The sequence below is a fragment of the Physeter macrocephalus genome, chromosome 6, assembly GCF_002837175.3.
Source record: "Physeter macrocephalus isolate SW-GA chromosome 6, ASM283717v5, whole genome shotgun sequence".
In the NCBI taxonomy this organism is placed as follows: domain Eukaryota; kingdom Metazoa; phylum Chordata; class Mammalia; order Artiodactyla; family Physeteridae; genus Physeter; species Physeter macrocephalus.
The window spans coordinates 56077648-56105556 of NC_041219.1; the positions used below are offsets into that span (position 1 = coordinate 56077648).

Here is a 27909-nt window from a genome sequence, read left to right on the forward strand (position 1 = left end):
GGCGGACTCTCAACCGCTGCGCCACCAGGGAAGCCCCATTGCTTTCTTCGTGAATGGGCTTTGTTAGTTTGAGTTTTTCAAGGAATTTTTCATTTCATTGAGTTGTTGAATATATTGGCATAAAGATGTTCATAATATTCCCTGGTTATTCTTTTAATGTCTGTAGAATCTTGTAGTGACATCCTTTTTTCATTGCTGATATTGGTAATTTGTGTGTTCTCTCCTTTTACTGATCAGGTTGGCTAGAGGTTTATCAATTTTATTGATTTCTTCAAATGAACCTGGTCTTGGTTTCACTGATTTTCTCTACTTCTTTTTTGTATCATTAGTTTATCCTTTTATTTTTATTATTTCCTTCCTTCTGCTTACTTCAGGCTTAACTTGCTCTTCTCTTTGTAGTTTTGAAGATGGAAGATACAATTATTAATTTAAGAACTTTTAAATTTTCTAATGTGATCATTCAACGTGATAAATCTTTCCCTAAGCACTGTTTTAGCTGCATCTCACAAATTTTAGCATGTGTGTTTTCATTTTCATTCAGTTCAAAGTATTTTCTAATTCTCTTTTTAATTTCTTTTTTGACCATGTGTTATTCAGAAGAGTGTTAATTTGCAACTATAGGGGGATTTTCCTGATATATTTATGTCATTATTTTTGTTGTGGCCAAAGAACATACTCCACATAATTTCAAATACTGTAAATTTATTGAGACTAATTTTATGGACCAGTATATGGTCTATTTTGGTGAAGCTTCATGTGGACTTCAAGAAAATGTGTATTGTGCTTTTGCTGGGTGGAATGTTCTATCACTATCAATTAGTTCATACTGCTTGATAGTATACTTTTCATTTCAGACATTATATTTTGCATCTCTAGAAGTTCTATTTGGTTTTTTTTTATACATTCCATTTTCTTCTTCAATATGTTAATGTTTCTCTTTACATCTTTTAGCATATATGTAATTGTTCAAGGTCCTTATCTGCTAATTCCATCATCTCTCCCATTTTTTGATCTATTTCTATCAATTTATTTTTTCTCCTGGCTATGGGTCATATTTTCCTGCCTCTTTGGATCCCTGGTAATTTATAGTATGACAAACATTGTGAATTTCATGACGTTGAGTGCTGGATTTTGCTGTACTCCTTTAAAGAATGTTGGATTTTGTCCTGGAATATGATTAAGTTACCAGAAGGTATGTTTATTCTCTTAGAGGCTTGCTTTTAAGCTTGATAAAGTGGGTCCAGAGCAAAGCTCCACCATAAAGGATGACCCTTCTAAGAACTCTGCCCGATGTCCTGCGTATTGTAATTTTCCTCCATTCAGGTCAGTGGAATGGGAAATATCCTCAGCCTTGTATGAGCTCTCGTAAGAGCTCAACCTACTTCTCTCTGATGATTATTTCTTCAGCCTTGTGGAGTTTTGCGTCACACAAACGCAGATCATCAGCCATAGACTGGAGGGGACCCCTCTGCAGCCGTCTGGGGCTTCTCTGCCCCACAAACTCTAGCTGCCTTGGCCTCCCCAACCTCTGAGCTCTGATCAATTTAATGAGACTGCAGGACGTCCTTTGTATCCCCTTGCCCTGCGTTGCAGCCTGTAAACTGCCTCCAGACACTCAGCTGGGGCATCACAGGGCGCCCCGAGTTTGTTTCTCTTCTTTCAGAGATCCTAGTCCTACACTCCCCGTTGTTCAACGCCTTCTAATTCTTTAGAGCAGGAGGGAAGTTCCCAAAGCAGTGGCTTCTACTCTAAGTCCCGTTTATGTACATTAGTTCTCATTAGAGCCCTCTGAAATAGACACTATTATTGTTATGCTCATCTTATAGATGTGGAAACTGGACACAGAGGAATGAAAAAAATCTCACCCCAATTCATGAATCTGGTTAACGTTAGAGGTGGGATTTGAACCCAGGAAGTCTAGCTCATGGTTTTAAGTGCTGTGCTATATTGCTTCTCAAGTAAGTATTAGAAGTATAAAATCCTTAAAACACACTTAGATATTTGAAGAAAGAGTAGGAAGTAGCCCTGGTCTCAAGTTTAAAGAGGGTGCATTTAAAGCACGGGCTACAGGTAGGCCGTATTTCCATGCCTACAGGATGGCCTGGGGCTTGACCCCATTCATGCGGACCTGGTACAGCTGGGGGTAGACGTCCCATAAATACTAAGAGACACCAGTGCTGGGGTGGGTAGGAGGAGGAAGCATGCTTCAATATAGAAGAGGGCGCCTTGGACTGACCCTGCCACCACCGGCATTTCAAAGAGTGATGTGTTCAATTTGCCCAGCAAGGCTGAGAGTCAGCACTTCGCAGCACGGACATGATGGTCTGGAGAGCAAATCAAGGAGGACACTTTGCAATTAGAGAAGCTGCTATGGAGGCAGGGAAGTCGGGGCTGTGCAGAGAGAGGAGCAACTGCTGACCGCACAAATCGGCCATCATCGCAAGCAGAGGCAGCAGACTGACGGATGCCTGACTTCCTCTCCTTCACGCGCAAAGAGCTGTCTTCATTCATCCTCCTCAGACTCACACCCTCAGGCAGTGAGTGGGGTCTTTGCAGCTCACCAAGTCTGTGCCCCAGACGCTACAAACATCAGTCTTACACTCTCCAGAAATGTCAAGATTTCAGGGGGTAAATGCTATTTTGCACAGTACAAGCTTATCACCTTTTTTGAAAGTAATAACTAAAGAGGCTCCCAAAAGAGTGATCTGTCTTTTAACCATTGACATTTTTACTGGATCATTAAAAGACAGCTATCTTAACTCTGCATTGGGCATTTGCTCCGTGGAAAAGCCCTCAGCATTCTGCATATTGTTCCACAATAGGCTTTATAACACCCTGTCTTGCTTACCCCAATACCTTGGCAGCCAGCAGACTGCATTTTATAGCTCTACTCCAAGAGATGTTTTCATGCAAACCTTCGGTTTTTTAGGTGCAAATGCCTCTCTGAGTCAATCTATCTCCCTTTTGCATGATGATGTTTTGGGCTTCTTTCCATCCTCGGGATGAAAAATCTACCTTCCATCTGTGCCAGCTACTAATTTAATGTCTTTCAGCTCCAAACCCCCCATCTTTCTCCTGCTTTGTAACACTGGAGCTGGACCCTACAGGCTAGGTTTCTTGTTGCCAGCTGGCTGGACGTGAGGTTTGGACAATAGGAGTTGTGGGTGGGACAACGCAGGGCTGGGAGAGAGAGAAGGGCCTTTTCCTTCCGGTTCCCGTTGTCTGTTTCTCGGCAAGCAGATCAGCGAGCAGGCCTCCAGCGGGCCCTCGTAGGGGCGGCAGGCTGCCCTTGGCGGTCAGCAGTGGGGGTCTTCACCCTGCTCACCATCACCCATCACCATGCTGCAAGCAGCGTGTTCCCGTGACACAGGAAACTCTCCTCTGGGGTGTGAGGCCAGCGTGCGTGTGGGCCCCTTTACTCTGAGTTTCTAAGCTTCCTCCCTGTTCACTTTTCCCTCAGTCGCCAGCCAAGTAGCTGCTTCCTGCAGTTACTGGCTCTCTATCCCTTAGAGTTCTCTTGGACCCCTTTTCATAACTGCCAACCCCTACTATAGTCAAAAGTCTCTTTATTAAATTTCCCTGTTCAAACTTCCGCTGTGATTTCTGTCTCTTGCCTGGACTGAGTACACTAAGTACACTGTGGGGTTTCATTTTTAGTTTTGAAGAAAGGACTCTTTTTATTTTGCACAAAAGACTCTCTTTTATTAGAAGGTGTGTGTGTGTTTGCATGTCTTTGCCATTAACATAGGTTTAAAGTGGCAACTTAGCACCGTGGCTAAGAGCACAGGAAATGAAGCCAAACCGGCTTTGCCCCCTCCTAGCTGTGTATCCTTGGGCAAATAGTCTCCTTGTGCCTCAGTGTCCTCATCTGTAAAATGGGGATAAATAGGCTTACCATATAAAATACAATGTGCCCAGTTAAATAGGAATTTCAGATAAACAACACATAATTCCTTAGTGTAAGTGTTAGGGGAACCACTGACTAAAACCCCCTGCCCTGGCCAGGTCTGCATGAGTTATCTTACGACAGGAGGTCCTGGTAAGGAACACAGAACTAACAAGCTACCACCAACCGGAAGAATTCAGGAAAGGTCAAAAGGAGAGAGGAGACACCAGTCCATGCGTCCTACCAACCTCCCAGAATCCTTCTCGCTGGAATCCATCCTGGCTGAGCGATGTGCGGGCCACCAGGAAGGACCCTGAGTCAGAAGGATTGGCCAGAGACAACCTGGAAACTCACCCCATCACCGTAAAACCCGAGACCGCAAACGACGTGGCAGAGCAGTTCTCCTGGGTTCCCCTACCCTCCTGCTCTCCGCCCGGGGGGGCGGGGGGCCCTTCCCAATAAAGTCTCTTGTTTTGTCAGCACGTGTGTCTCCTCAGACAATTTATCTCTGCGTGTTAGACAAGAGCCCACTCTCGGGCCCCGGAAGCGGTCCCCCTTCTTGCAACATAAGTACGTTCCAACTATCGCAGGGGTGTCCATCCTGTTTTTGCACTTGCTAAATCTGGCAACCCTAACACTACGTCATAAATGGTCAGATGAGTGACTGTGTGTGAAGGGCTCGAAACAAACTTGGCCTGAAAGATCACAGGCGTTGTCACTCTTTTGCTTGCTTGCTACGGGGTAGCAGTGCCCTTTTCCAGGGAGGCTCTGCTGTGAGCTGCAGTGTTCCTGCTGTGCTCATTGTTCCCTTTAGCTGCGCTGCCCTTGCAGCCTTCAAAGCTGCGCAGCCAGGCAGTCTTTTCGGCGGGAGTGGCCGCTGATGAGATGATTACGCATCGGACCCCGGAAGCTCAACTGCAGGCCGGGCCCTGATCCGCGAGGCCGTCTGCAAGGGGCGTGCTGCCCAATAGGGCCGCAGGAGCGAGCTAAGCCCATCAGGATTTAGGCTGGAGAGGATGGAGGGGATGGACCAGCAAGGACAAAAGGGAAGAAGAGCAGATACACAGAGATGAGGAAATGTGCCATGAGAGAGACACTGGGGCAGAGAGAAGGAGGACAGGTGTCTTAAAACTGCTGAAATCCTGGTACTGTTTCCAATTCCAGCTCTCATGTCATCCTGCAACGAACCCCCCTTTTCCTCTTGAGCCGGCAGAAACGTCTGCTCCTTGCAAAGAACACGCACAGTCCCCCCGCCCGCCAACCCTCCCAGACAGCCAGTCAAGGAAATGATTACCCTAACTTCATGTAACTAATGACTGTCTTTCAGGCTCTGGTAGGGAGGCTGGGGATAAAAGTTGAAAAGCGCCGTCTCTTTCCCTGAGGACCCTGGCATCTGGAGGATGGAGAATTCGGGGAGACCACATGTGGAGACAGTATACTACTCAGTAGATGCGGTGTGTGTAAGGTACGGTCTGTGTACCTGTGGTGTGTGTAAGGTACGGTCTGTGTACCTGTGGTGTGTGTAAGGTATGGTCAACTAGCTCACTTGGTAGGAATTACAAGTTCATCTCCTGGTAAGGTTAATGTTTCCTGAAAAATATAAAGCATTCTCATGCCAGCAGAATATGAGATGGGACAATTTTTTCCTTTTCTTTCCTTTCGCTTCCAGGCATTGAACTACACCTCACATTTGGTGCGAGGCTGCAACCGAGCAGGAACCTATGGGGCCTTCGGGGTCAGACCCCTCCCTTGTATCCTCTGCTGTAGCTCCTCTCTGAAGGACCCAGATAATAGTGTCTGATGCACATTTCCTGAGTTGCTTTACAGATGTGAACCCCCACACCAAATGGGAGAAGTTAACTACTTGATGACCATGAGCACATAGACCCCAGGACTCCTCGAGGCTGAGGACTGAACATGTGAACCCCTGGGACACCACCCTGTTACCTCACCATCAGCCAATCGGAGAACTGTGCACAAGTTGAGCACATACCCTGGGACTCCTCTCCCTCACCTGGCCTTTAAAAATCCTTTCCTGAAACCCATGGGGGAGTTCGGGTGTTTGGAGCACTAGCTGCCCCAGACTCCTTGCTTGGCACCTGCAATAAACGCTGCCCTTTCCTTCCCTACAACCCAGAGTCAGTAGAACTGCTTTACTGCCTGTGAGCAAGGGGACCCAAGATTGGTCCGGTAGCAAGGTAAGCGTTCTGGAGATTGCAATCTTGGGAAGGCAGAAGGAACACAGAAAGCCAGAAGCCTCAAGCAGTAGGAGAAGCAAGGCATTTTACAGCTTAAGGGAATAGGAGTACAAACATCATATTTTTAAAGCACATGCACGTATACTCACTTATAAATTACGTACAAGTGGGTATATGTGCCCATGCGTACGTGCACGCAAACACACATGTTAAAGACAGGCTGACAGTGAGAGGATCTGCCACAGCGATAAGGCTTAGAAGACCACCAGACAATCTCCTCCGAGGAATCACAGAATCGCGTTCACCGTGATCTCTGAATACTGTGAAGCGTACAGGGCATAGTCCTTAACCAGAGGCTCGGGGTCCCAGGGAAGAGGATGAAGAAGGGTGGGGGGCGGAGGGGGGAGCTGATAGCGTCAAGGCTCCAGGCGGTAAAAATTCAACAGAGACCAAGGACAGTCCTTGACAAACCCAGCTGAGACCCCCTGGAGGGGTAGGCGCGGTTGCTGTCTCGGGGACGTCAACCCCAGGGCGCCCTCTGGCGGACGGCGGCGGCTGTGGCCAGCGTGGCCCCGCGCACGGTCAGAGCAGAGGATCATCCTTTCTCTGGTTTGAAGAACTCACGAGCCCCTTCCCTCCCCCACCTCCAGCTCCTGGTAAATACGCAGGACTACACCCCGGACTCCCGGACCCAGGAGAGTCAGGATTGTTACGAGAACCACAAAGAAAGAGATTTCACTCCCCTCCCGGTCAGTCATTCCCGCTAGTCAGTTTTTTCTTTCTAGAGATGTGTCCCTACCTTTCTGATCCAGGGGTAAGGATACCCCTTATCCTTGGGAATTAGGACAGGTGGAAGGCTGCTCTATTCATTCACGGACTTGTGTGAGCCCAGGAGGCACTGGGCACCGTGTTAGGTGCAAAGTACTTGCTACAGTCCAGGCTGTGTTCTAACACTGAGGTGTACTGACGCACCGAGCTGTCACAGCAGCCCTGGGGGACAGGTGATGCTTTACTGATGGGGCAGCTGAAGCACAGGAGGGGCCACACAGCCTGCGAGTGCCCCTAGCAGGACTTGAACCCAGGCTGCCTGGCTTCGGAGTCTATACTGCTCATCACCGCCCTGTGCTGCCCTGGGTACAAGTGTACGGCAATAGGCCTCACCCACGGAGCGTTACACAGTCTAGGGGGTGTATTCCCAGGGCTCTTTACCCTTTCAAAGTAGGGGCCCCACGTCCCAGCTCCCCTGCCCTGTCTTCGCTTCAGCACAGAGGATGAAAGTTTTTGGAAACCAAGACCAGTGCCACTGAAAATAAACCCATGCTTCCCCTTCGGCCCTCACCTTAGAACGGGCCAGTCCCTGCCCTAAATGATAATTAGACCATCTTCGCCAGTGATGGGATAACAAACCTTCAACAGACAATTGCTTTAGGCTGATCTATTCAATCCAAGAAAACTGTGTGCCAATTAAATCATACTTTCCTGGTGAACTACACTATAATGACAAGGAGGGAATTTATAACTTTCTTAAAAAGGAGTCTCAGAAGACCAACGTATTTGGTCAAAAGGTAAGAAATTCGCCAGGAGAACTCAATGCCCAAGGCCCGCAGGTAACATGCGCTGATTTCAGTATTTGCTATTCCTGATGTAGCAGTTAAATCCATAACAGCCTTGGTCCTCTGTGACCTGAGTCTGATCATCAGTTCCCCGCAGTGGATCAGTGACGCCAAGTGAGAACAAATCAACTGAAGGAGAGAAATGTCCAGCATAAAACTGGGCTGTGGACAGAGATCCGGCTTCCCTTGGTTCAGTTGCCAGATCGGAGGTGATGGAAACTGACCCTGCGGGTGGACGCAACGCCGAGGCCCACGCTGGCCAGGCAGTAACACACACTCAAGCATCAGGGCCCCAAGCACCCCTAAGGCACCCACCCGGTAACCCCCACGCCGGTAGACAGCTGGGGGCCTGCCTGCTCTTTGCAGGTTGGGGCCAGCTAGGCTCAGGCAGCCGGGCACCAGGACTGGCCTCCAGTGTAGGTGGGGATTTGGTCCCTCATACGACTCCATTTATGTCTCCCGCACCCTGGTGAACAGGATCCGCTCTCCCGTCGTAGGAGACTAAATAAGCAAAGAGACTAATGTCTCCTGAGCTTTTCCTCCTTGATAGATATATAGATATAGCTATATGTACAGATACAGGTATAAGTATACATATACATATACATAGATAATACGCTTAGATAATTTTGTATATTCCTGGGTGAGAGAACTCACTTGGCCTTGTGTTTAAGTGCTGGGCTTTGCAGTCAGACAGATGTGAGTTTCCATCCTTGTTAGTTACGGAACCTGCGACGTGTCACAGTCTCTTTGAGCTTTTTGCTTATTTGTAAAATTGAGATGATGATGCCAGTCCATAGCATTGTGAGGATTCACTGAAATAATGTCTATTATTCTGCAGCTATTATTTCTGTTAGGAGATTCACATTTAGGTGTGACTTGTAAGATCTGTGTTTGCCAAGAAAGGGGAAAGGGTGCCGTGACAACCCAAGCAAACCCGGACTAGTAAAATTTCTGAGCTGGAAGAGATTTGGGAGCTCCCCTGAGCTGGGGACTGGGCTGAAAGGAGGAAGAGGTGAAAAAGAAGGTGAGGAACTGAGGAATTCCGAAGACACTTTTCATCCGCACTGATTCATTCCCTCCAAAACCTTTCCTGACTCTCTCCTATGTACAAGGGGCCACGTCAGATAGTCTCCTTGCCCCAGACATTGTTAGAGGCTGGGGCGGCGGGGAGATGAGGCGTGAGCCCACCTCGTGATCAGCCATGAGAGCAGCTCTCAGGACAAGCGCGTGTCTGCCTGGAGGGTCATTCATGAAGGGGCGGCCTCGCTACGTCACCTTCCCTGGGAGGTTGCCCAGTCCAGCTGCCTGTTTTTCCTGTCCTTAAACATCCTCAAGGCAAGGAATTCCATTGCTGCCCTTGTCACCAATTCCGCGTTTTGAAACCATGACAGGAATAAGGACCTACTGTAGAGCACAGGGAACTCTACTCAACACTCTGTAATGACCTATATGGGAACAGAATCTAAAAAAGAGGGGATACATGTACAGCAGAAACTAATACAACATTGTAAATCAACTAGACTCCAATAAAAGTTAATTTAAAAGTAAAATAAAATAAAACCAAACCACGATAGACAATTCTTTTTGATGTCTCCGGAAACATCTTGTTCTGTAGTTTCAATCTGGCCCCTCTGGTCTGTCCTCAGAGAGGATGGAGGGCATCTGGGCACCATCTTCTGCATCACAACCCTTTAGGGGGTTGGAGACAGTTAAGAAGTTCCTCCAGAGCTCCAGACACAATTGCCCATCAGGGACTGACGGAGAAAACAGGACACAGACACGGTCCTTCATTTTCACGCGAACAAGTTTCTGCCAAATTTAGTGACACGGAAGACAGTGCGATTGCCTTTGGCCACGGACAAGCTGTTGGATGTAGGCGGGGAAAGGTGGCTAGTGATTTTCTCCCAAAGACAATAAACAGACTAGGGTGCACCCCGGGACCACGCCATCACTATTAAAACCCACAGAAGTTCATCCTAAAACTGCAGTTTTAGGGGACAAGGGAAGTCTGCTGCCCGTCCAGGTAGTCACCTCCTCAGGGAGAGGCAAGTGGCAAAATGCGGAATAAAGAGACATATCAATGTTATATTTTAATATGATCCTAAATAATTTGAGGTGGTACTAGCAGTTGTTTATTTTTAATCCATTTACTACCTCCTAAATCCTTCCTTCAGAAAGACCATTTCACAGACACACAATATTCCATCTTATGTATGTACTGAAATATATTTTTCATTCTCCTATTTTGACCAGGTATGTTGTTTCTAATTGCAGGCAGGCCTCAGAGATACTGCGGGCCTGGTTCCAGACCATAGCAATAAAGTGAATATCTCAATAAAGTGAGTCACGTGAATTTTTTGTCTTCTCAGTGCATGTAATAGTTGTATTTATCCAACACAGTAGTCTATTAACTGTGCGATAGCATTATGTCTAGAAAAACCCATATATATACTTTAATTAAAAAATACTTTATTGCTAAAAAAGGCTAACCATTATGTAAGCCGTCAGTGAGTCCTAGCCTTTTTGCAATAGTAACATCAAAGATCACCATAACAAATATAATCACAATGAAAAAGTCTAAAATATTGTGAGAATTACCAAAATGTGACACAGAGACACGAAGTGAGCCAAACGCGGTTGGAAAAACGCGCTGATAGACTTGCTCGACACAGGGTGGCCACAAACCTTCAATTTGTAAAAACACCATACCCGTGAAGTGCGGTAAAATGAGGTGTGCTTGTATTTGGTCTTAAAAAATAATGTTACAATGATCATCTTTTTATATTAAAAATAATTTCACAGAGAAAAATGTAAAGGCCTTTATTGAGGCTCGAACACGATCACAACTATAGATTCTATTTGTCTGGTTTCCCAGCAATTTCTAGAAGAAAAGAAAGCCTTATGATCTCTTGGTTGTTCACGAGGGCAGTATTTCCCAACTGTTCAACCAGCATGGTGCTCAGGTCAGGGAGACATTAGCCCCACTGTGCTCTGTGCTGGGCAATTAAATCGGAAATAGTATCTGTTCCAGACACCACCCTTCCCAAGCAACATGGACAAGCATCTAGAAGAGTTCAGACAGCAGCAAAGCCCCGGAGTACACAAAGACCCCGAGCTCACCTCCTCTCACGAGCACACCAACGTTGCGACTATCCACGGAACGACCATCCATGAAAAAGACCCGGAGGGTTCTGGAAAACCCAATCACTGTCAGATGAGTATCGGCTGAAAGACGTGAGAGACTTAACCCTGAAGAAGAAGACGGAAGCTATGAGATCACAGATTTCAAATATAAGGAAGAGCGTTTGGGGGAAGAAGAATTAGAATTGCTCTGATGCCTAAAAGCTATAGGAGGCAGATTTCAAAAGATGTGGCCCTAGAACAGTTAAAAGTGAGAGCGAGCGAGCGAGCGCTGGTGGCCCCTCGTGGATTTAGAGATTGCCTTCTCCCCACGGAGGACCATGAGAACAGAAGGGCTGGGTGAAATCAGAAAAGGCCTGAGAGTGAGGCGGCTGGTCCTCCCCCACCCCTGTGCCCTGGGATGCTGGCATTCTTCAAGATGCCCCCCCACCTCCAGTCACTTCCTACGCTCACCTTGGGTGAGCTCATTTGCTTCCGTGGCTCAGACAACTACTAATCCAAACATGACCTCCAAATCTCTATCTCTGGTCCTCATCTTCCCCTTGAGCTCCACTACCGCCCAGAGAAGGGTCTTTTAAACTGCAATGGATCAAGATCAGACTTCATTATCTTCCTGTCTTCATCAGTCAGGACTCTCCTGTCCAAGTGTCAGAAACCCAATAGTAACTACCTAAGGCAAAGAGGGTAATTTATTGGCTTGTGTTAACCAAACCGTAGGACAGGCAGGGATGAAACTAGTTTCAGGGATGCCGGGCACCAGAGGCTGAAAGGCCACCGGAACTTCCTTCCTTCCGTCTCTCACGTCTGCTTCTCTCCATATGTTAGTTTCATTTATTTTTTTCTACTGAAGATGAGCTTTTTCCAAATATTCGAGACATAACCATTAGTATCTCTAGGTTTGGAACTTGACAGATTCACCATCAGAAAAAATGAAAAAAGGCCCTTACCCTTAGTGACAAGTCAAAATTCAGAATTATCACGGAAGGTCTCAGATTAGGTCACATGCCCATATGTTGTTCAAACGCTCTGGACAGTGGAGAAAATAAATAACACAATACGATTGAACTAGCTTGTACCTGGTATCTACCCTTAGAACAATCACTATAGCCAAGGAGATACCTTTTTTATTTAAATATTTTTATTATTTTAAAATTTAAATTAAAAAGGTAGCTCTTGTTAAGGCTCACTTATTCAAGTTGGGTCAGGAGAGAACAGGTGCGTCCAGGTGTGTCCGCTGTTCCCAGGAGATGGGAGCAGCACCAGGTAAATAAAATGTGAACGTCCACTGCGCTCTCCAGCGATGCTTTGTGTTCCGTATTCTTAATCTCCACCAACGACGTCTCTACTTATCCAGTCTTGCCGACTGTGCCTGAACTTCCCAAAAACTCTGGTCAGCTCCCCAGACAAAATCCAAACTCCTTTGCTTAGAACACAAAGCCCCTCGCAACGGGGCCCAAGCCATCCCTCTGGCCGCACCTCCGCTGCTTCAGCTGCTCCGCTCTCTGCTTCCCAAACAAGCGCACGTGGCTGCCGCGGCTGCTCACCATTCCTCGGACACTCAGCCCCCCTCCAGCCCCACACGTTCGCCCACGCTCATTTCTGCCTGGATTGGACTGTCTTTTTTCACTCTGTCACCTGTATTTTCCTTCAAGATCGAGGTAGAATGTGGCCTTACCCTTAGGTTAAACCTACCCTGCCCTCCAGGCGCATCTGACCCCTTTGTGTTTCCCAGGACACGTGAATTCATCTCTCTGATCAACACTTATCACAAGGAATTATCATTTATTTGTTGACCTGTGTGTCTCTTTGTGAGGCCAAGAGCTCCTGGAAGCCAAGGACCATCCGTTGTTCATCTTTTTTTTTTTTTTTTCGGTACGCGGGCCTCTCGCTGCTGTGACCTCTCCCGTTGCGGAGCACAGGCTCCGGACGCGCAGACCCAGCGGCCGTGGCTCACGGGCCCAGCCGCTCCGCGGCACGTGGGATCCTCCCGGACCGGGGCACGAACCCGCGTCCCGTGCATCGGCCGGCGGACTCTCAACCACTGCGCCGCCAGGGAAGTCCCGTTGTTCATCTCTGAAGTCAGTTCTAGCACTGGGCCTGGTACGTGAATGGCTACCTCCAGGCACATAGTGGATGGTCATCAATGTTTTGTGGTTTTTTAAAAAAATGTTTTTATTGAAGTACAGTTGATTTACAATGTTGTGTTAATTACTACTGCACAGCCAAGGGATTCAGTTATATATACATGTGCATTCTTTCTTTATATATTCTTTTCCATTCTGGTTTATCATAGGATATTGAATATAGTTCTCTGTGCTCTACGGTAGGACGCTGTTGTGATGTTTAACGACTAAAGCAACAATAAACAGTTTCTACTTTCGAGAATTCATTGGGTAGTTTTAATAGCTGAAACCTCACATTACCAAAACTCCTTAGTTCCTGTTTTTTTCTCTAGGAAATGAGAGTGAATTAAAGGCTAATGAGTGGGTGAATTTGGTTTCATTATTTCCATCCAAAATACTTTATTCAAGTTCGCCAAATGCTATTGTAACAGCCGTTGCCCCGTATCGCCATACACTTTTGAAGCTTCTTCACTGTCACATTAGTCCGAACGGTAAACAGACTTTTATCTTCCCTGGGCTCCAAAGGGCGCACTGCGCTACTGACAAGTGAACGGACGATGTACCTGTGGAGCTGGCTACATGCTAAACGAGGCAAATACCTGTTTTTCAGTCCTGAGGCTTTTCCCTAGATTAGCAGGCTTCAGCCACAAAGATTCCAGACAGTTGTGCTGTGTAAATTGCTATTACACTTAAGAGCCTTTAGTTTTGAGCGGTCTAACTTTGCACGCGCATTAGAATTTACTCAGAATGGCCCCCCATGTCATTCCCCTGCGATTTGCTTTCTCACACAGAAGACTAAGGCATGAAGCCAGCCAGCTCCCGCGAAGCCACTGTACCCCCTCTGCTCTAGGTGGGGACTTAGCACCCAGACTTGTGCCAGTTACCTTATGCTTCACGGCCCCAGACATCTGGGGGGATTCCTCAAACTCTAGATTCCCTATGAGGATGTCCCCTGCCTGTGGATGTCATATAACCTGCATGGAAGCAGGGAACACCCCCAGTGGTATCATTCCTCTTATTACAACGGACCAGACTCTCAAAGGTCGTCTGGCAAGAGCGTCCACTTTCTCTCAAACACCTCTGGCCGGGGACTTCCCCGGTCGTCCAGCGGGTAAGATTTTGCGCTCCCAACGCAGGGGGCCTGGGTTTGATCCCTGGTCAGGGAACTAGATTCTGCATGCCGCAACGAAGATCCCACGTGCCGTGACTAAGACCCGGTTCAGCAAAAACAAATAAAAATAAAAATAAAATAAAATAGCTACAGGGACATATTGTACGGCACTGGTAATATAGCCAATATTAAAAAAAAAAACAAAACACCTCTGGCTCCACTGAAATACCCTCAATCTCTGCTACTTCATCCTTTAATTTAGTATATTTTGCTTATTATTTACTGTTCTGTCTACCCTCCTTTTTATGGTCCAAGTCTGATGCTAAACTGGGAGAACTGGGAACATAAAACTGCTTTGCAGAAGTGACCTTGTTTTTATCTTTGGCGGCTCTGAGAGAGTGAGAGCTGTGGATCACAGAAGATGAGAGCTGGAATGGGCCTTAGACCAGCCCCTCACGTTACAGATGTGGAGCTGAGGCCCAGGGGGAGGAAGTGACTTGCTAAGCTTGGGGAAGAGCCAAGATGAGATTCAAGTCAACGCAGGTAACTGTGAAACCAACGAATATACATGCGCATGTTTAAGACAACGAGCTAGACTCTGCCAGAAGAAGAGAGAAGAAAAATTACAGCCTGGCCCTCAGGACTTGACAGCCGGTGATGGCAGGTTCTTAACCGCAGGCCACGGTAATCTGGGAAGAGCCGAAGCATTAGGTGCTATTGTTATTGTTGATGATGAAAATGTATGAAGACTTCTCAACAGAGAGTCCTCAGGCCGGAAGGAATACCGGAATCCTACCACTCTTATCAACAACCTGCTCCACCCCCCGCCCACCAGGCTGTCTGGAAGGGGGGGGGGGGATGGAATCTAGGTCACAGATGGATTCTTATTCGTGCCGTTTGGCCTGTCCGAGCCTGGTTTTCCTCTCCTGCATCCTGTGCTCTTAAGCTCCTTGAGAGACGAAGGCCTGTGTTGAGATCTGACACTAGCTCTCCACTGTCACTTTTCCCAGGCCTCTGGGCCTTCACCCTGGCCTGATAGATGCCCTCCTCTGCGAAGAGCTCAGCCAGGGATAAAACTGTATCTAAGTGTGGAGCAGCCAGTGTTCATCAGACACTGTACCAAGCGCTTTCATAGCCCAGTCTCGGGTGATTCTCACAGCAGCGTTAAAAGACAAGGGGACAGCAGCTCAGAGAAGCTGGGCGACTTCTCCCAGCCCACGTGGCTAGAAAGTGGCTAAGCTGGGTCTGTAACACACGGTGGTCTGACTCTGAAACTTATGTTTTTCATTACATCACACTGCTCTGCAAACAGAAAATGCTAAACCCAGGACACACATAGTTTTTAAATGTTGATTTATAATACATATAGTTTTTAAATGGAGGATATCGGAGCCCAGAGCAGGCAACTATAGCCACGTTACGACAAAGTTGGAGTAGAAGACGGATCGCTGGCCCCGTGATCACAAAGCCTGTGTCTGGGATCTCTGCCAGCTCTGAGGCTGACACATGACCTCGGGAGTCAGCTTTTCCTGTCCTCGCAGTGACAAATTACTACCTGACCCCACTTCAGTGTCACAGGAACGGTACGAAATTTTACCTTTAAAAAATCTGCAGAGTACCAAGTTCGATTCCTCGGACTTTGAGAGAAGTATTTCAGAAATGTGTGTTGATATGTCATAGATTCCAATTTTAAGCTAAGTTTACGGCCCAACTTTTGGACACACATTTGGTAAAGAGCCCAGATATGCAGTGCTCCGAGGTGCTGACTTTACAGTTGTAAGAAAGTGAGTCTCTCATCTGTGCCAAGGAGGATGGTGAAACTCTGGGGCTCCATAACTTAATGATGACACAGAGCATCCCCGGAGGTAGCCTCATGGGGAGATAAAGAGCTGGAGAGTAAGGCAAGAGAGAAGTTACAGGATTAGAGATGGTGAGTTTACTGTATTTGATGCCTGAAGAGGGAAGCTTTGAAGAGTATCTTTGTATTTATGGACTCAGAAAGTACCCCCAAATTATTTGCTGGATGACATAAAATTTCGTATGAGAAAAGGCAAGAAAATAGGGTTCAATGACAGCATGGAAAGAGGTTATCTGGGAAGCGCTTTCCGACAGGCCAGACTCTAAAACATTTGAAGAGGTTACTGTTGGAAAGGGGCCTGCTTTTCCTAGCAATTACTACAAAAGGGATGAATAGAGATCCAGATGGACTTGACCAGGGACGGTGCCACCTCATGGCGGAGGAGACCAGGTCCTCTCTGGAGGGTCCTGTTCTCTGAAGTTTAGTGATAGGAGCTCAGTTCCTGACTTTGCGGCTCGGGTTCTGGGTGAGATGCTGCCCTCTAGTGCCTGTTGCTCCACCGTCAACAGCGCCTCACTGCCCAGATGCCCGTCTAATTAGGAACCCCCAGCATCGTGGTGTCGCTCCTCCACCCAGACAGAATCGCCCTACATAGCAAAGCCGTTCAGAAAACATTAAGTTGTTTGTTGAATTAAAATATCCTTTTGAGAAAACGATGAGAGGAGTCAGTTCAGTGTTGAGATGTGAGGACGTCAGGTTCCCTTCCACCCCGAGTGTGGACCACACAGGGGAGCAGCGGGGAACACGCAGAACACCTGGTCTGGGTATATTTATTGGGCAGCCACAGCCCGAGGGGTGCAAGGTACGGGGAGGGGTGGCAGGTCTAAAGCTTCATGCTGAGTTTCTAGCCCCGCCTCGTGGGTGCAGGGGTTGGTTGGTTGGGAGTTCCAGACAGGATGGAGAATTTCTTGGTGGGCGAGTTGAAGAAGGCATTTCAACTAGCAAAATGGAGTGACACAGACAGTCTTTAAATCTCCTCTTATGCCTGACTTTGAGTTCCTCGAAGGAAGGCAGGGTTTTCACCACTGTATCCTACCTGACACAGTGCCTGGTACCTAGTCCAGATAGATACTCAGCTAGTGCTTTGTTGAATGAATGAATATATTCACTTACAATTTCCCTGGGAGAAGAAAACTAGTCCAAATAAATAGTTAATTAATAGGTTGAGAGAGAAAAAGAGAACCGCCCCTGACATTTAGAACCTCGCCTGGCACCTGCACTGCCATGTTATTCTCCCATTGCTCGTAAACTCACGGAATGCCAACCTCGGGCAAGGTTACGAGGAGACTCTGACCAAATGAGACACAGCAAGGCCACCTCATAATTTTGTCTAAGCACAGACGCAAATAAGGTCAGTGTGCCACCCACAGAATACCAAACACCCATCCCTCAGCCACAACGAGGTCTGCTGCTTCTTTACAAATTACAGCTTATCCACAGGCTTGTCTTTCCCTCCTGCAGATAAGACCTAATCGTAGACTCGCCTGCCTGCTTCCTGGCAGCCTCCAATCTAGGGCAAAGCCCCATTTCCTTAGATGTTCCCCCAAATCCTCAATAAGCTCTTTCTAAGCCCCTCTTCCTGGGACGCTCCACCGCTCCTGGTCTGGACTCTCGCTCGCTACAACCCTGCTTGCTCAGCTCCAGGGCTGCTTCTGCGGGTGTCTGGCCGAAGAGCACTGACCAAGGAAATGTTAAGGAAAACAAAAAGAATACCCCAAGTGCAGCGTGGATCCTGTAAGGATCCCAGGGCTGTGAGAGTTGTGTTCGTGACAGAACACTTCCTGAAAGAGGAAGGGTCTTATATGTTAACACCCGATAATACTTCCCTAGGCGTTATCCTACGCACTTCACAGACGTCACTTCATCATGCAAGGTAGCACTATTATTATCCCTATTGACAGATGAGGAGGTGAAGCACAGAGAGGTTAAGTAACCTCCCCAGGGTCAGACAGCTGGCAAGTGGTGGCGCTAGGGTTCAACTAGGTCATCTGACTCCAGAGCCCAAGCTTCAGGTAAACAGGAATCTGAAGGTAGAAGGAGGTATGCAGCGTGTGTTCTGGGAGGGTGGGAGGGGGCAGACGGCAAGGCATGAGCAAAGGCCCGGGGGCAGGAAGTAACAACTCTGCCTAACACGCATCTGGACGTTTAGTAAGTTGCGTAAAAATCTTCTCAAGCCCCGCGCGGCTGTCCCCAGGTAACCCCAGCACTGGCCTGGCTCCCTGAAGGCTGGCTCCCGGGGCCAGGGCCAGTGCTGACATTAGGGCAACACATTCTGGTTCTTTAAGTGGCTTTGGTCCTGTCACCTTCACTTTAATGATAAAAAGTACTCCACGGGCCTCCACCCACACCGTGTCCCTCATCTCCCCTGGAGCCTGGTAGGGTAGCTGGGTGTGGCCAGAATCCAGAATCCACCTAACCAACGCCCACCCCTCTTTTGGGTCTCCACACCAGATGTCACTTCTTAGGGAAGCCTCCTCTGACCCCCGGGATAGGTCAGGTCTCTTTGTCACAGGCTCCCGAGCGGCCTCAACTTCCCTCTCGGTCGCTCCTGTGACAGCTCAGGGTGTGTCCTCCTGCTGGAGGGTGAGCCCCACGAGGCAGGGCTGTGCTGGACTCGGTCACTGCCGGGCGCACCCCGGGGACTCAGAGTCGTGAACTCCGGGGGGGATTCGGGGAGAGCCAGGTCCATCCCTTTCCCTTCCCATCCCGAACGCTTGCCTCTTGGGCCTCAGTCAGGTCAGGTGCTGCCTACAGAAATCCACCCACGAGCTTTTCTTCTAACAAGAGTCCGTTCAGTCCTTCACAAACTTCACCTTCTGAGAAGTGACCTTCGCCCTCTGGAGCCAAACAGCAAAGCCAGAAAGAAAACTCAGATCAGCGCTCTCAAGATGGGGTTTGATATGTATATGTATTGCTGATTCCCTTTGTTATACAGCAGCAACTAACACACCATTGTAAAGCAATTATACTCCAATAAAGATGTTAAAAAAAAAAAAAAAAAAAAAGACGGGGCTCGATTTTTTTTTTTTGGCTGCACGGCTTGCAGGAGTTTAGTTCCCAGACCAGGGATCAAACCCGTGCCCCTTGCAGTAGAAGCGTGGAGTCTTAACCACTGGACCGCCAGGCAAGTTCTTTGATCTTTTTCTTAAAGGAATAAAGAGGAGGAACTGGGCCGGAATACTGATTCTCTCAGGATGCCATCGAGTGTGGACTTAAGAAAGCCTGCAGCTTCCACGTGTGACCCAAGGAGATACTAAAGGGTAACGAGCCTCTCAGGACAAGGTATTTCTTCAAAAGGAACAGGAAAACACAAGACGCACCATCTGGATTTCTGGCTAAGACTGCAGAGATGATCCGAGTTCACTTCTGGACTCTGTGACTCTCCTGAGCGGCTTAAATAGTGAGGGGAGAGTCGGAATCAGCTTGCTGTGCAGCCTCTCCACAGAAGGTACAGCAAAGCTAAAAAGCTGCAGGGAGCGCAAATGTCTTTGGCAAAAGGCCCTATGCTCCGTTCTCACAAGAAGCCAGTGCTAATTTCTTAGATCCACAGCCACACAGGGAGAAAGTTCAAATAAAAGCCAAGTTCTTAGCCTGCAGGGCTGAGGAATGAAAGCCAGGAAATGAGAGTTGAGAAAACGCATTACATAATCTTACAGCAGGAGGCCGTGCTGAGTCACAGCAAGGAGGGAGCTGTGAGGCGTTAGGACTAAGCAAGACACCTCCCGACCTGGGATGGATGGCGCCCAGGGCAGCAGAGGAGGCGGGCGGGGGAAGAGAGGGACCAAACCAGCTCCCCAGCTAGCTCCCAGCCTGGGGTCTGGGAAAACATGAGAAGAAAACTCCTCCTGCGGAATAGTGAAGTTTAATGATGAACTATGAACATCTTTCCAAGACGTGTGGGGATCACCTCTCCCTTACACATCACTCTCACTGACCAGGCAGCCCCCGAGAACCAGGTACCTCATATTTCTTTAAAATGCTCCTTTCTTCCATCGGCGGTGCCCCAGCATCACGATCCAGTTATTCACAGGGAGTGAGGCAGGGCGGCTTGTTTCACCAAACCTCTTCCTGCATTTAGTGCAAAGGGGTAAAATGAAGCAAAATCACTTTGCTAAAGCTTCTGATCAAAGACAAGGCTTTTGTTTTTCTTTTCCTTGCTATCTTTTCCTTACCTTTCCTTTTTCTCTTTACAAGTACAGAATGTATACTTTCATCTAGAAGTGGACTGTCTTACGCAAAATAAAATATCTGTTGAAAAATAAATAAAACATCCTTCCCTGGGGCCAGAGGGCAGTCTGGGACGGAAGCACGACCAGGACCGCTCACCATTAAGATTGTTTTTAGCGCTGCTCCTGGTGACCCGGGAGGTGACCTCAAATACCTGGATGGCTTAGGCACAATTCTGTAAAGATGTCACTTTTCTACATCATTTTCATCATAATGAATCTCAATACTAGTCCAGCATTTAGACAGACTGGGACGTGGTTTTAGCGAACGGAAAACTTGACTGTTTCCATGGGTAGATAAGCCTTAGTCATTCTGCTTTGCATTTCTCCCAGCTCTACAATTAAGGTATCTTTGATACCTTCCTTTTTGGCCAACAGAAGCTTAAAAGATTAAGTGAAATGTCTAATGTACTTCAAAAGGACATACCGGGAGTGGCTGGAGGTTGGTGGACTCAGGAAGCTTGCTCTTCGGGTGACAGCAGACACCCTCCAGAACGTTCCTCTGGGCCAGGAGCCACTGGGAGTAAAGGCGCCAGGCCTTGGTCTATTTCAGAGTTTTCAGCTGCACGGAGTAAACGCTGTTCCCCACGGGTTATATGCTTAGCTAGCGCTCCTGACGATTCAAACTGAGAGCAAAGGGTCTTCCCCCACCTGCAAGTCGGTTACGTAAGAGTTACAGGAAACAAACACCTCCAGAGTCCATGAAAATTTAGGTTTAAATAATGCAAGGTGGAGACGAGATACAGAAGTCACAGAAGCAAATATATGGCACACACAGACCTCCAGGACCTGCTACGGAAAGCTTTAATCACTCCATGTAAAAACAATACATTCACACATCCAAAATGGCTCCCAAGTCTTGACCATCCTCACTGGAACAGTCTATCGTATTTTGTATTTGGCATTAATATAAAACCTTCCTGTTCGTTACCGCCAAGATTTCGGAGACTGTTTCTTATAAACACAGTTTTTTTTTCACCCTGAGGCTGATATTACCAAAGTGGAAAAGAAGAGTTACTATCAGCTGGAGTGTATTTAATGCAGAATTTTAAAAATCATTTATTCATGACTCTGGAATGTTTCTCTCCCCACTCCCACCCCCAACACTACGTGATGACACGAGAAAAGACGGCAAACGGCGGTGCCTGGTCTGATTACACTGATGATACGATTCTCAACTCGATCTACTGATGAAAACAAAGAGAACACTAACACTGATGAACTCAACACTATCACGTTTAAAAAGGTCATCACAATCAGCTTTTTCTTATAAAGGGGGAGTTGGAGTACGGTCTCAGACACGAATAACAGCACAGGTTACTTACAGTGTCTACTGCAGGGCACTCTGCCTACTAGAGATGAGCCAGCTAGCGAAGTGCAGAGTTCACACCCGTTGCCTTGGAAGTTTCAACCTCGGGCTCTTAGTCTCCTGTAGATCAGATTGGCACGTGTCTAAAAGAGTAACAACCCCCAAAGCTACAACAGTTATCCCATTCAGGTGATGCAAGAGGCAATCATGTTAAATTGGAAAAAAAAAAAAAAAAAAAAAAAAAAGATAGCCGTGTTGAAGTGCGGACCATCTTAACATCATTTTGCATGCAAATAACAAGTAAGCACAAGAAAGAGCTTTTCAGAATCGGACTCCCTGATGTCTCTAAGGTGCTCTTTGGGGAGCGAGTCCGGAGCAGCGGTGCGCCATCTCCCACAAGGCAGCCTGGTGACTTTCCCGCCTTTATTTCCCTGATGACCTCGGCATGTTTCTAAGACGTGTCCTTTCTAAACACTAACAGCGCTTCATCGAGACCGGCTGTTAGTCTGCACGTCAGAATTGGGAAATCTTTGTTGTCACTTGACTGCAAAGTATTTGCACGTGCAATTTCCTGAGTACTAGGTACTCCCTGTGCACGACTGACTTTCGGCTGCACAATCACGTGTAGTCTGGGCTACGAGGAGGGTCTGGGGGTATATGCGGCAGCTGAAGAGTTACACACCTAATCGTGCTCCCTACTCCTTATTTGTATTATTTCTAGATGCCTTCCCAGTTCAAGTGATGAACGAGCGTCCCAGGCATAGACATTTACTGGATTTTTCTTGAGAAGTTAAATTACGTTCACTACCTTTCAGCCCAAACTGAGTGAAGATAATGGAGAGGGAACTTAGTATTAAACTGAGTTAGAAAAAGGTTTCCCAGAAAAGATACCAGTGTTCTGTTTTTTTTCAGGTAGAATCATAGAAAATCAAGGTTGGAAAAACACTTAACAGTCACATGGCCGATTCGCCCACCTGACACCCAAACTCCTGTATAACATCTCTGCCCCGTTGTTGTCCAGCCTCTGCTGGAATAGCTTGAGGGGCAGGAAGCTGTTCCAACATCACTTAGCCCTCCTTAAAACAGAATAGCCAAACAGATGCAGCAGGTAAACAAACTTCCACTGGGCATGATTATGCATTATACCTAACTTTTCAAGAGAGTTAGCATACTGTCAATTGCTACTCAAAAGAATAAACCAGATGTGTTCCAAGCATCCCAGGCTTTCTGCAAATGATTCAAAATGGGGAGATACAATTTAGAAGTGTGAATTTTATAAGTCATTGCTGAATAGCTGTGTGGGGCGGGGCGGCAGATAAAAAACTCTCTTCGAAGTAATCATTGTAGGGACCCCAAAACAAAAGGAAAGTGTGTGTTTTAAATAATAAATAAAAGTTTCATTCTGAAGATGCAGTAAAAACCTTGTGCAGTAAGTCTTGGTACGAGAACTCAGGAGCGCCGGGGGATGACGCGCCGTCTGATCACGGTCAGTTCAGCAGAAGAGAAGGAGAAGCGCGAGGCCGAGGGTGCAGCCTGCCGCCCGGAGGCATCCGGAGCAGGGCACCCTGTCTTGATCCTCTCCTTCTGGCTTGTTTGGCAGCACTGCCAACGATTCTCTTGTTTCTGTTTCTCTCAAGGTACTCAGGCTGCTTCAGGGTTTTAAATTCCACCCCCCTTCGGAAGACTAACAAAGCAACACATAGATGGGTGGCCAATCATTTCAGAATTCGTTTACAAAGGCTCAATTCCTCTGAAGGGGACACCTTTATGTCTATATTTTTATTTTTTGAACATACATATGAATAAGTCTATTTGAGCTGAAACCATTTACCCTGAAGACACGGATGTAAACTTTAAAGATGGAGGGACTCAGCTGATTGCGTTTTGCGCGCTGTCTTTCACCCCAGGTGTTAAAACAGCAATGGTATCGATCTGTAACAAACATGAGTAACAAACATGAGTAACGGACAAAAACAACACAACAACAAACCAACCCTAAAGTCATTATGTCTTTTTATAGGGAGGCCCCTTTCTTTCATATCTGCTTCAAAAGGATCAGATAATTAACATTGAGCAGCTAGGTGACCAGCAAGCAGATCTCCCTGCGAAAAAGAAAACTTCTTCGACCACGGAAGCTTGGAAATGAAATCAGTGAAAGTCTATCAAGTACTCGGGGTAGATCTGGTTGGCGTCGAACACCACGAAGACCCTGGGATTCCAGGTGTCATCCACACAGCTGTCATACAAATTCACGTAGCTCCCGTCTTTGGAAGGAGGGCGCACGTATTTGGAGTCTCCGTTTATGTAATCTCCAATCAGCACTCGGGCAAGAAACACAGATTTGTACGTTCTAAACAGATGCTGCTGCTGCAGGGCTACGCCGTGAATCTGGAATGTGTTTCCGTGCTTTACGTCGTCTTTGCAGAAGCGGCTGGCATAAGCAGCATCTCGAGCAAAATAGGTTCCTTAAACAAAAAGGAGCCCGAAGAGCCAAGATTACTCCAAGGAGTGTACGAAACACAAGCAAAAAAAACACTGTGACTGTTAGGGGGAGAGACACACGGAATTGTGTAACAGGAATAGACATGGCATTTCCTCGCCAGTAGGTTTTAAAGAAAAGAACAGAAATCCGTCTGTTACGGACAGCTGTGATGCAGGCTGCCACTGGGATAGATCTGTTAGCACAGACCAGAGTCCCCACCACCAACATCATCCCCGTCCCCACCAAAACGCAGCAACCAGACTTGTGTTTCCAAAAAGAGTCTTCTAAAGAAATCCAATACGTAAGATGGATACAAATGGTTGCTGTGATTACAAGTGACAGGACCTGCCTTGTCACTGCTCGGACCTCCCTCCCACTTCTGTTTCCTTCCACCCTTTCCCCATCCACCACCCACCCATCTAAGCATCCACTGGAGAGCACAGTGAAACCATGGGTCTGCAGAGATGATTTCAAACCCCAAGAAACCACATTTCTGTGCTACAGGGTAACTGTTCAGTATTATTTCTGGAGATGAGAGAACCCCACAGCCAGGAAAAGATTTCCGGAGAGTGTGATGCTATTCACACCTGAACATTCCAAAAGGACAAGCTCACTTGTCCGCTGCCGAAAGAGGAAACCTCCATGAAGAATCCGACTCTTCCAAAATGGTAGGCCTAGGAGGCTGACATCATTAAGGGAATACTTACCCTAAAACATTTCGGAAATGAACCGTGAAGTCTCTCCTATTACCCAAATCCGACGGGACTTAATGTAACACCTTTCTGATCCTCTTACAGTTAAATAAACGGGATGGCCTTTAAAGTCGTTATTTTTAAAATTAATTTACTCTTAAGAATGTAGCACCTCCTGATCCTGAGTGGTAGCCAGTTCTCTCGCTGGAGGTAAGGTACAAAATAAGGACCAAGCAAAGAAATGTCCACCCCGTGGCTTTTCCCCTCCCTCTCTCCTTAATTTGCTTGAGTAGTGAGCGCAAACTGGGGAACTTAGACTTTCACAACCTTAGAAAAAAGGTGAGGATTTCCCCCATTATTCCTTGATGCTCATTAATATTCCTACCTATCATCTTTTAAAAAACAAAACAAACAAAAAAATAGACCTACGTACAATGTACACATTAATTGATTTATTTTATAGTGCTCTATGTACTTGACATAAAACAGTTCAGTGTATGGGTTTACCCATGGAAAGGACTCATGCATGGAAAGTAAACGTCATGATGCAAAAATCAGCTAATCTGGACATGATGCCCCATCTGCATGACTGGGACTTGGGAGGTTATCTAATCTGGTAGAGGTGTAAAAAGTCTTCCTTCCATCTTGCACACGCAGGAAGTGGCTTTTCGGTGTCTTAGAAACTCTGAGGGTGTGCCAGGAGCCCAGGAGAGTAACTTGTAACTTAGTGACTCTCAAGCCCCTGAGCTACAAACAGTCAATCCTCTCTCGGGAGAGGAGATTCTCTTCTAGCGCTCCAACTGGATTCGGATAGTTACCTTTTCCAAAGAGAGCACCGTGTATACCATTGATTCTCCAATCAAAGTTATGAATGCAAATTGCTTCCACAAATTCACTGCTGGTGCCATGAAATAGCATCTGTTCATTAATCTGAGGCACACCTCTTTTTTTCTTGAGCTGAGCCTTTTTCCTGAAAACACAATACACAGACACAAAATACACAGATATCTACCATAAGTGGGATTATTAATTTTTCAAGGAGCAAACCCCAATAGAAAGGGTAAAACAGAACACAGTTCTTTCACATACATCATAAGTGGACAAACAGCTCTGGAAAAAAAAATGATCTCAAATGATCTTGGACACATAACTCATCTCAGCAAAAACTATTAGTTAATACTGACACTGAATGTTGAAACTTATACCGCAAACTACGGATAGCCCAGACGACGCCCCGTCGCTCGCCTAACCCAGCCCAGCTTTACTGGTGCCTAAAAATGACTCTACCAACAGCAAATAACACAGAGTTCACAGAGTCTTCACACAGTGAAGTCCTTGAGCACGGACCATGCCTTAATCCTTTTATCCCCACAGCAGGACATGTCGGTTAAACCGAACTGAACTTTGCATCTTAGGGCTGGAAGGGACATGAAGCCATCCAGTCCAAACCTCTTGCCAATGGACAATCCTCTTCCAACACATAAAATGATATTCAATGTAGGACTTATTGTAATAGTAAAAAAACAAACAAACCGAAAACAGCCTAAAATTCTTTCACAGAAAAATGAATAATTATATATTTATACATGAAAGTTAAAATAATGAACTAGATCTAGATGTATTAACATAGATACCTCTTGAAAAATAATGTTTAATGTAAAAAGAATGATGCAAAAAGAGACCTGTATCTCAAAATAATAATGTGTATTGTAGAGGTATACAAACATAGGTAGTAAAAAATATAAAAACATGGATAAGAAGGTATCACAGCAACTTGAGGGGGAAAGAAGGAGGAGAGGATGGGGATGGGGGAAACACTCCACCTTGATCTCTAATGCTGTGTATCTGAAAAAAACAAAAAGCAAAAAAACCCAGACACAAAGATGAAGAAAATGTCACAAATATTAAGATGTTAAATCTGACTGGTAGGTACATGGGTGTCTGTAAACTATTGGCTGCATTTTCATTTAAATATATTTCATTCAAAAGATGTCTGAAAGATTAAAAAGAACCCTCCCTCGTTAACTCTGTGATGAGAGCTGCCCCGTGCCTGCTCAGCTCACCCCTCCTCAGCTCACCCCTGCTCAGCTCACCCCTGCTCAGCTCACCCCTCCTCAGCTCACCCCACGTCCGGCACTCCCCGCTCTGCACAGCAGCCAACCTATCGGCCATCAGCTGTAATTGTGAGAAAGTCACCCCCCCACGGTGAACCAGAATCTGCCTCCCTGGTCTTCTACTATCGGTCTTAGTTATTCCCTCCTGAACACAGAACCACCAAACACTTAACACGAAACAACTCCAAATATCCAGGAATAACGATGAACACTGATTGGCTTTCTTCCCCAGGTGAACAGACACCACGGTCTCAACTATTCCTCCCATGGCATAGCTTCTAGGCCTTTCTCCATCCTGGACAGCCTTTAGTGGGCAGGAATCTGCCGGACACCTTCTAGTCCGAAAGTGCTGGGAAGAAACAGAAACAGAGCCTAGATGTCGTGGGACGGCGCCCAGCTGAGCTCGCTTGTAGTCAGTTAAAACTGCCGGGGCTTTCTCCAAGCAGGCTTCTCTCGGCTCGCTAGATTTGTGCAACTGATATCTAAATCTCATGCAATAGGTTTATTTCAATTAAGCTTTATCTTGACGTAGTAATTTTAAAAGTATAGAATTTATAAAGAGCGGGCAGCTCAGGGACTGTTCGGGGTTGGGAGGAAGGACACTTGCCCTTAAATGATGAGAGAATGGAAAGGTATACGGTCTTTCTCAGAGCCCTCTGGCAGCATGTATCAAAATTCAAATGCATATGCTTTCATCTACTGGAGACAGTCTCTTCAGACCATTAAGCATGATGTTAGGAGGACGTGCATTAAGCAAACATTTATTCCAGAAAAAGCTATAGCATGTTTTCACAAAGAACTTCCTTTTTAGACCTTTACGTACTGTCCGCCTTGTTTTTTTTACAATGCACATTTGTTGCTTTTCTAACTAAGAAAAAAATCTTTTTAAGAGAAGATAATCACATTTGTTTAGACTCACTGTTTCAATCTTCCAAGGTCTTTCTGACTCCTGATTAGTTCACCCTACAAGTAAGCTTCCCCTTCTAGTTTTGAACCTTCCACAAGTGTGATAAGCAAGCCTCCTACATTTTCATCCAAATTCCTGACAGAGACGTGGAAGGGCTCAAGAAGAAAGCATGCATGCCATTCAAGTTGCTCTTTGATAAGACTTTTAACCAGATATTACTTTTTCCCTTTGTATGGTCAGCCGGCA

At 46.6% G+C, this 27909-nt stretch overlaps 1 protein-coding gene across 6 annotated transcripts in view; it reads right to left on the reverse strand.

Annotated features, from left to right (window-relative positions):
• Positions 1–9233: 9233 nt before the first annotated feature.
• PARP11 (poly(ADP-ribose) polymerase family member 11) overlaps positions 9234–27909 on the reverse strand; it is a 48858-nt gene continuing 30182 nt past the window's right edge. For 2 of the 6 annotated variants that reach the window (XM_007117041.4, XM_028490920.2), the window contains 2 exons: positions 25461–25612; positions 23293–23933 (listed from right to left, as the gene is read on the reverse strand). In XM_007117041.4, coding sequence (XP_007117103.1) covers positions 23617–23933; positions 25461–25612 — 469 coding nt within the window. In that variant the 3' untranslated portion in view covers positions 23293–23616. The other 4 variants (XR_003680240.2, XR_003680239.2, XM_028490919.1 and 1 more) reach the window with 4 other exon arrangements.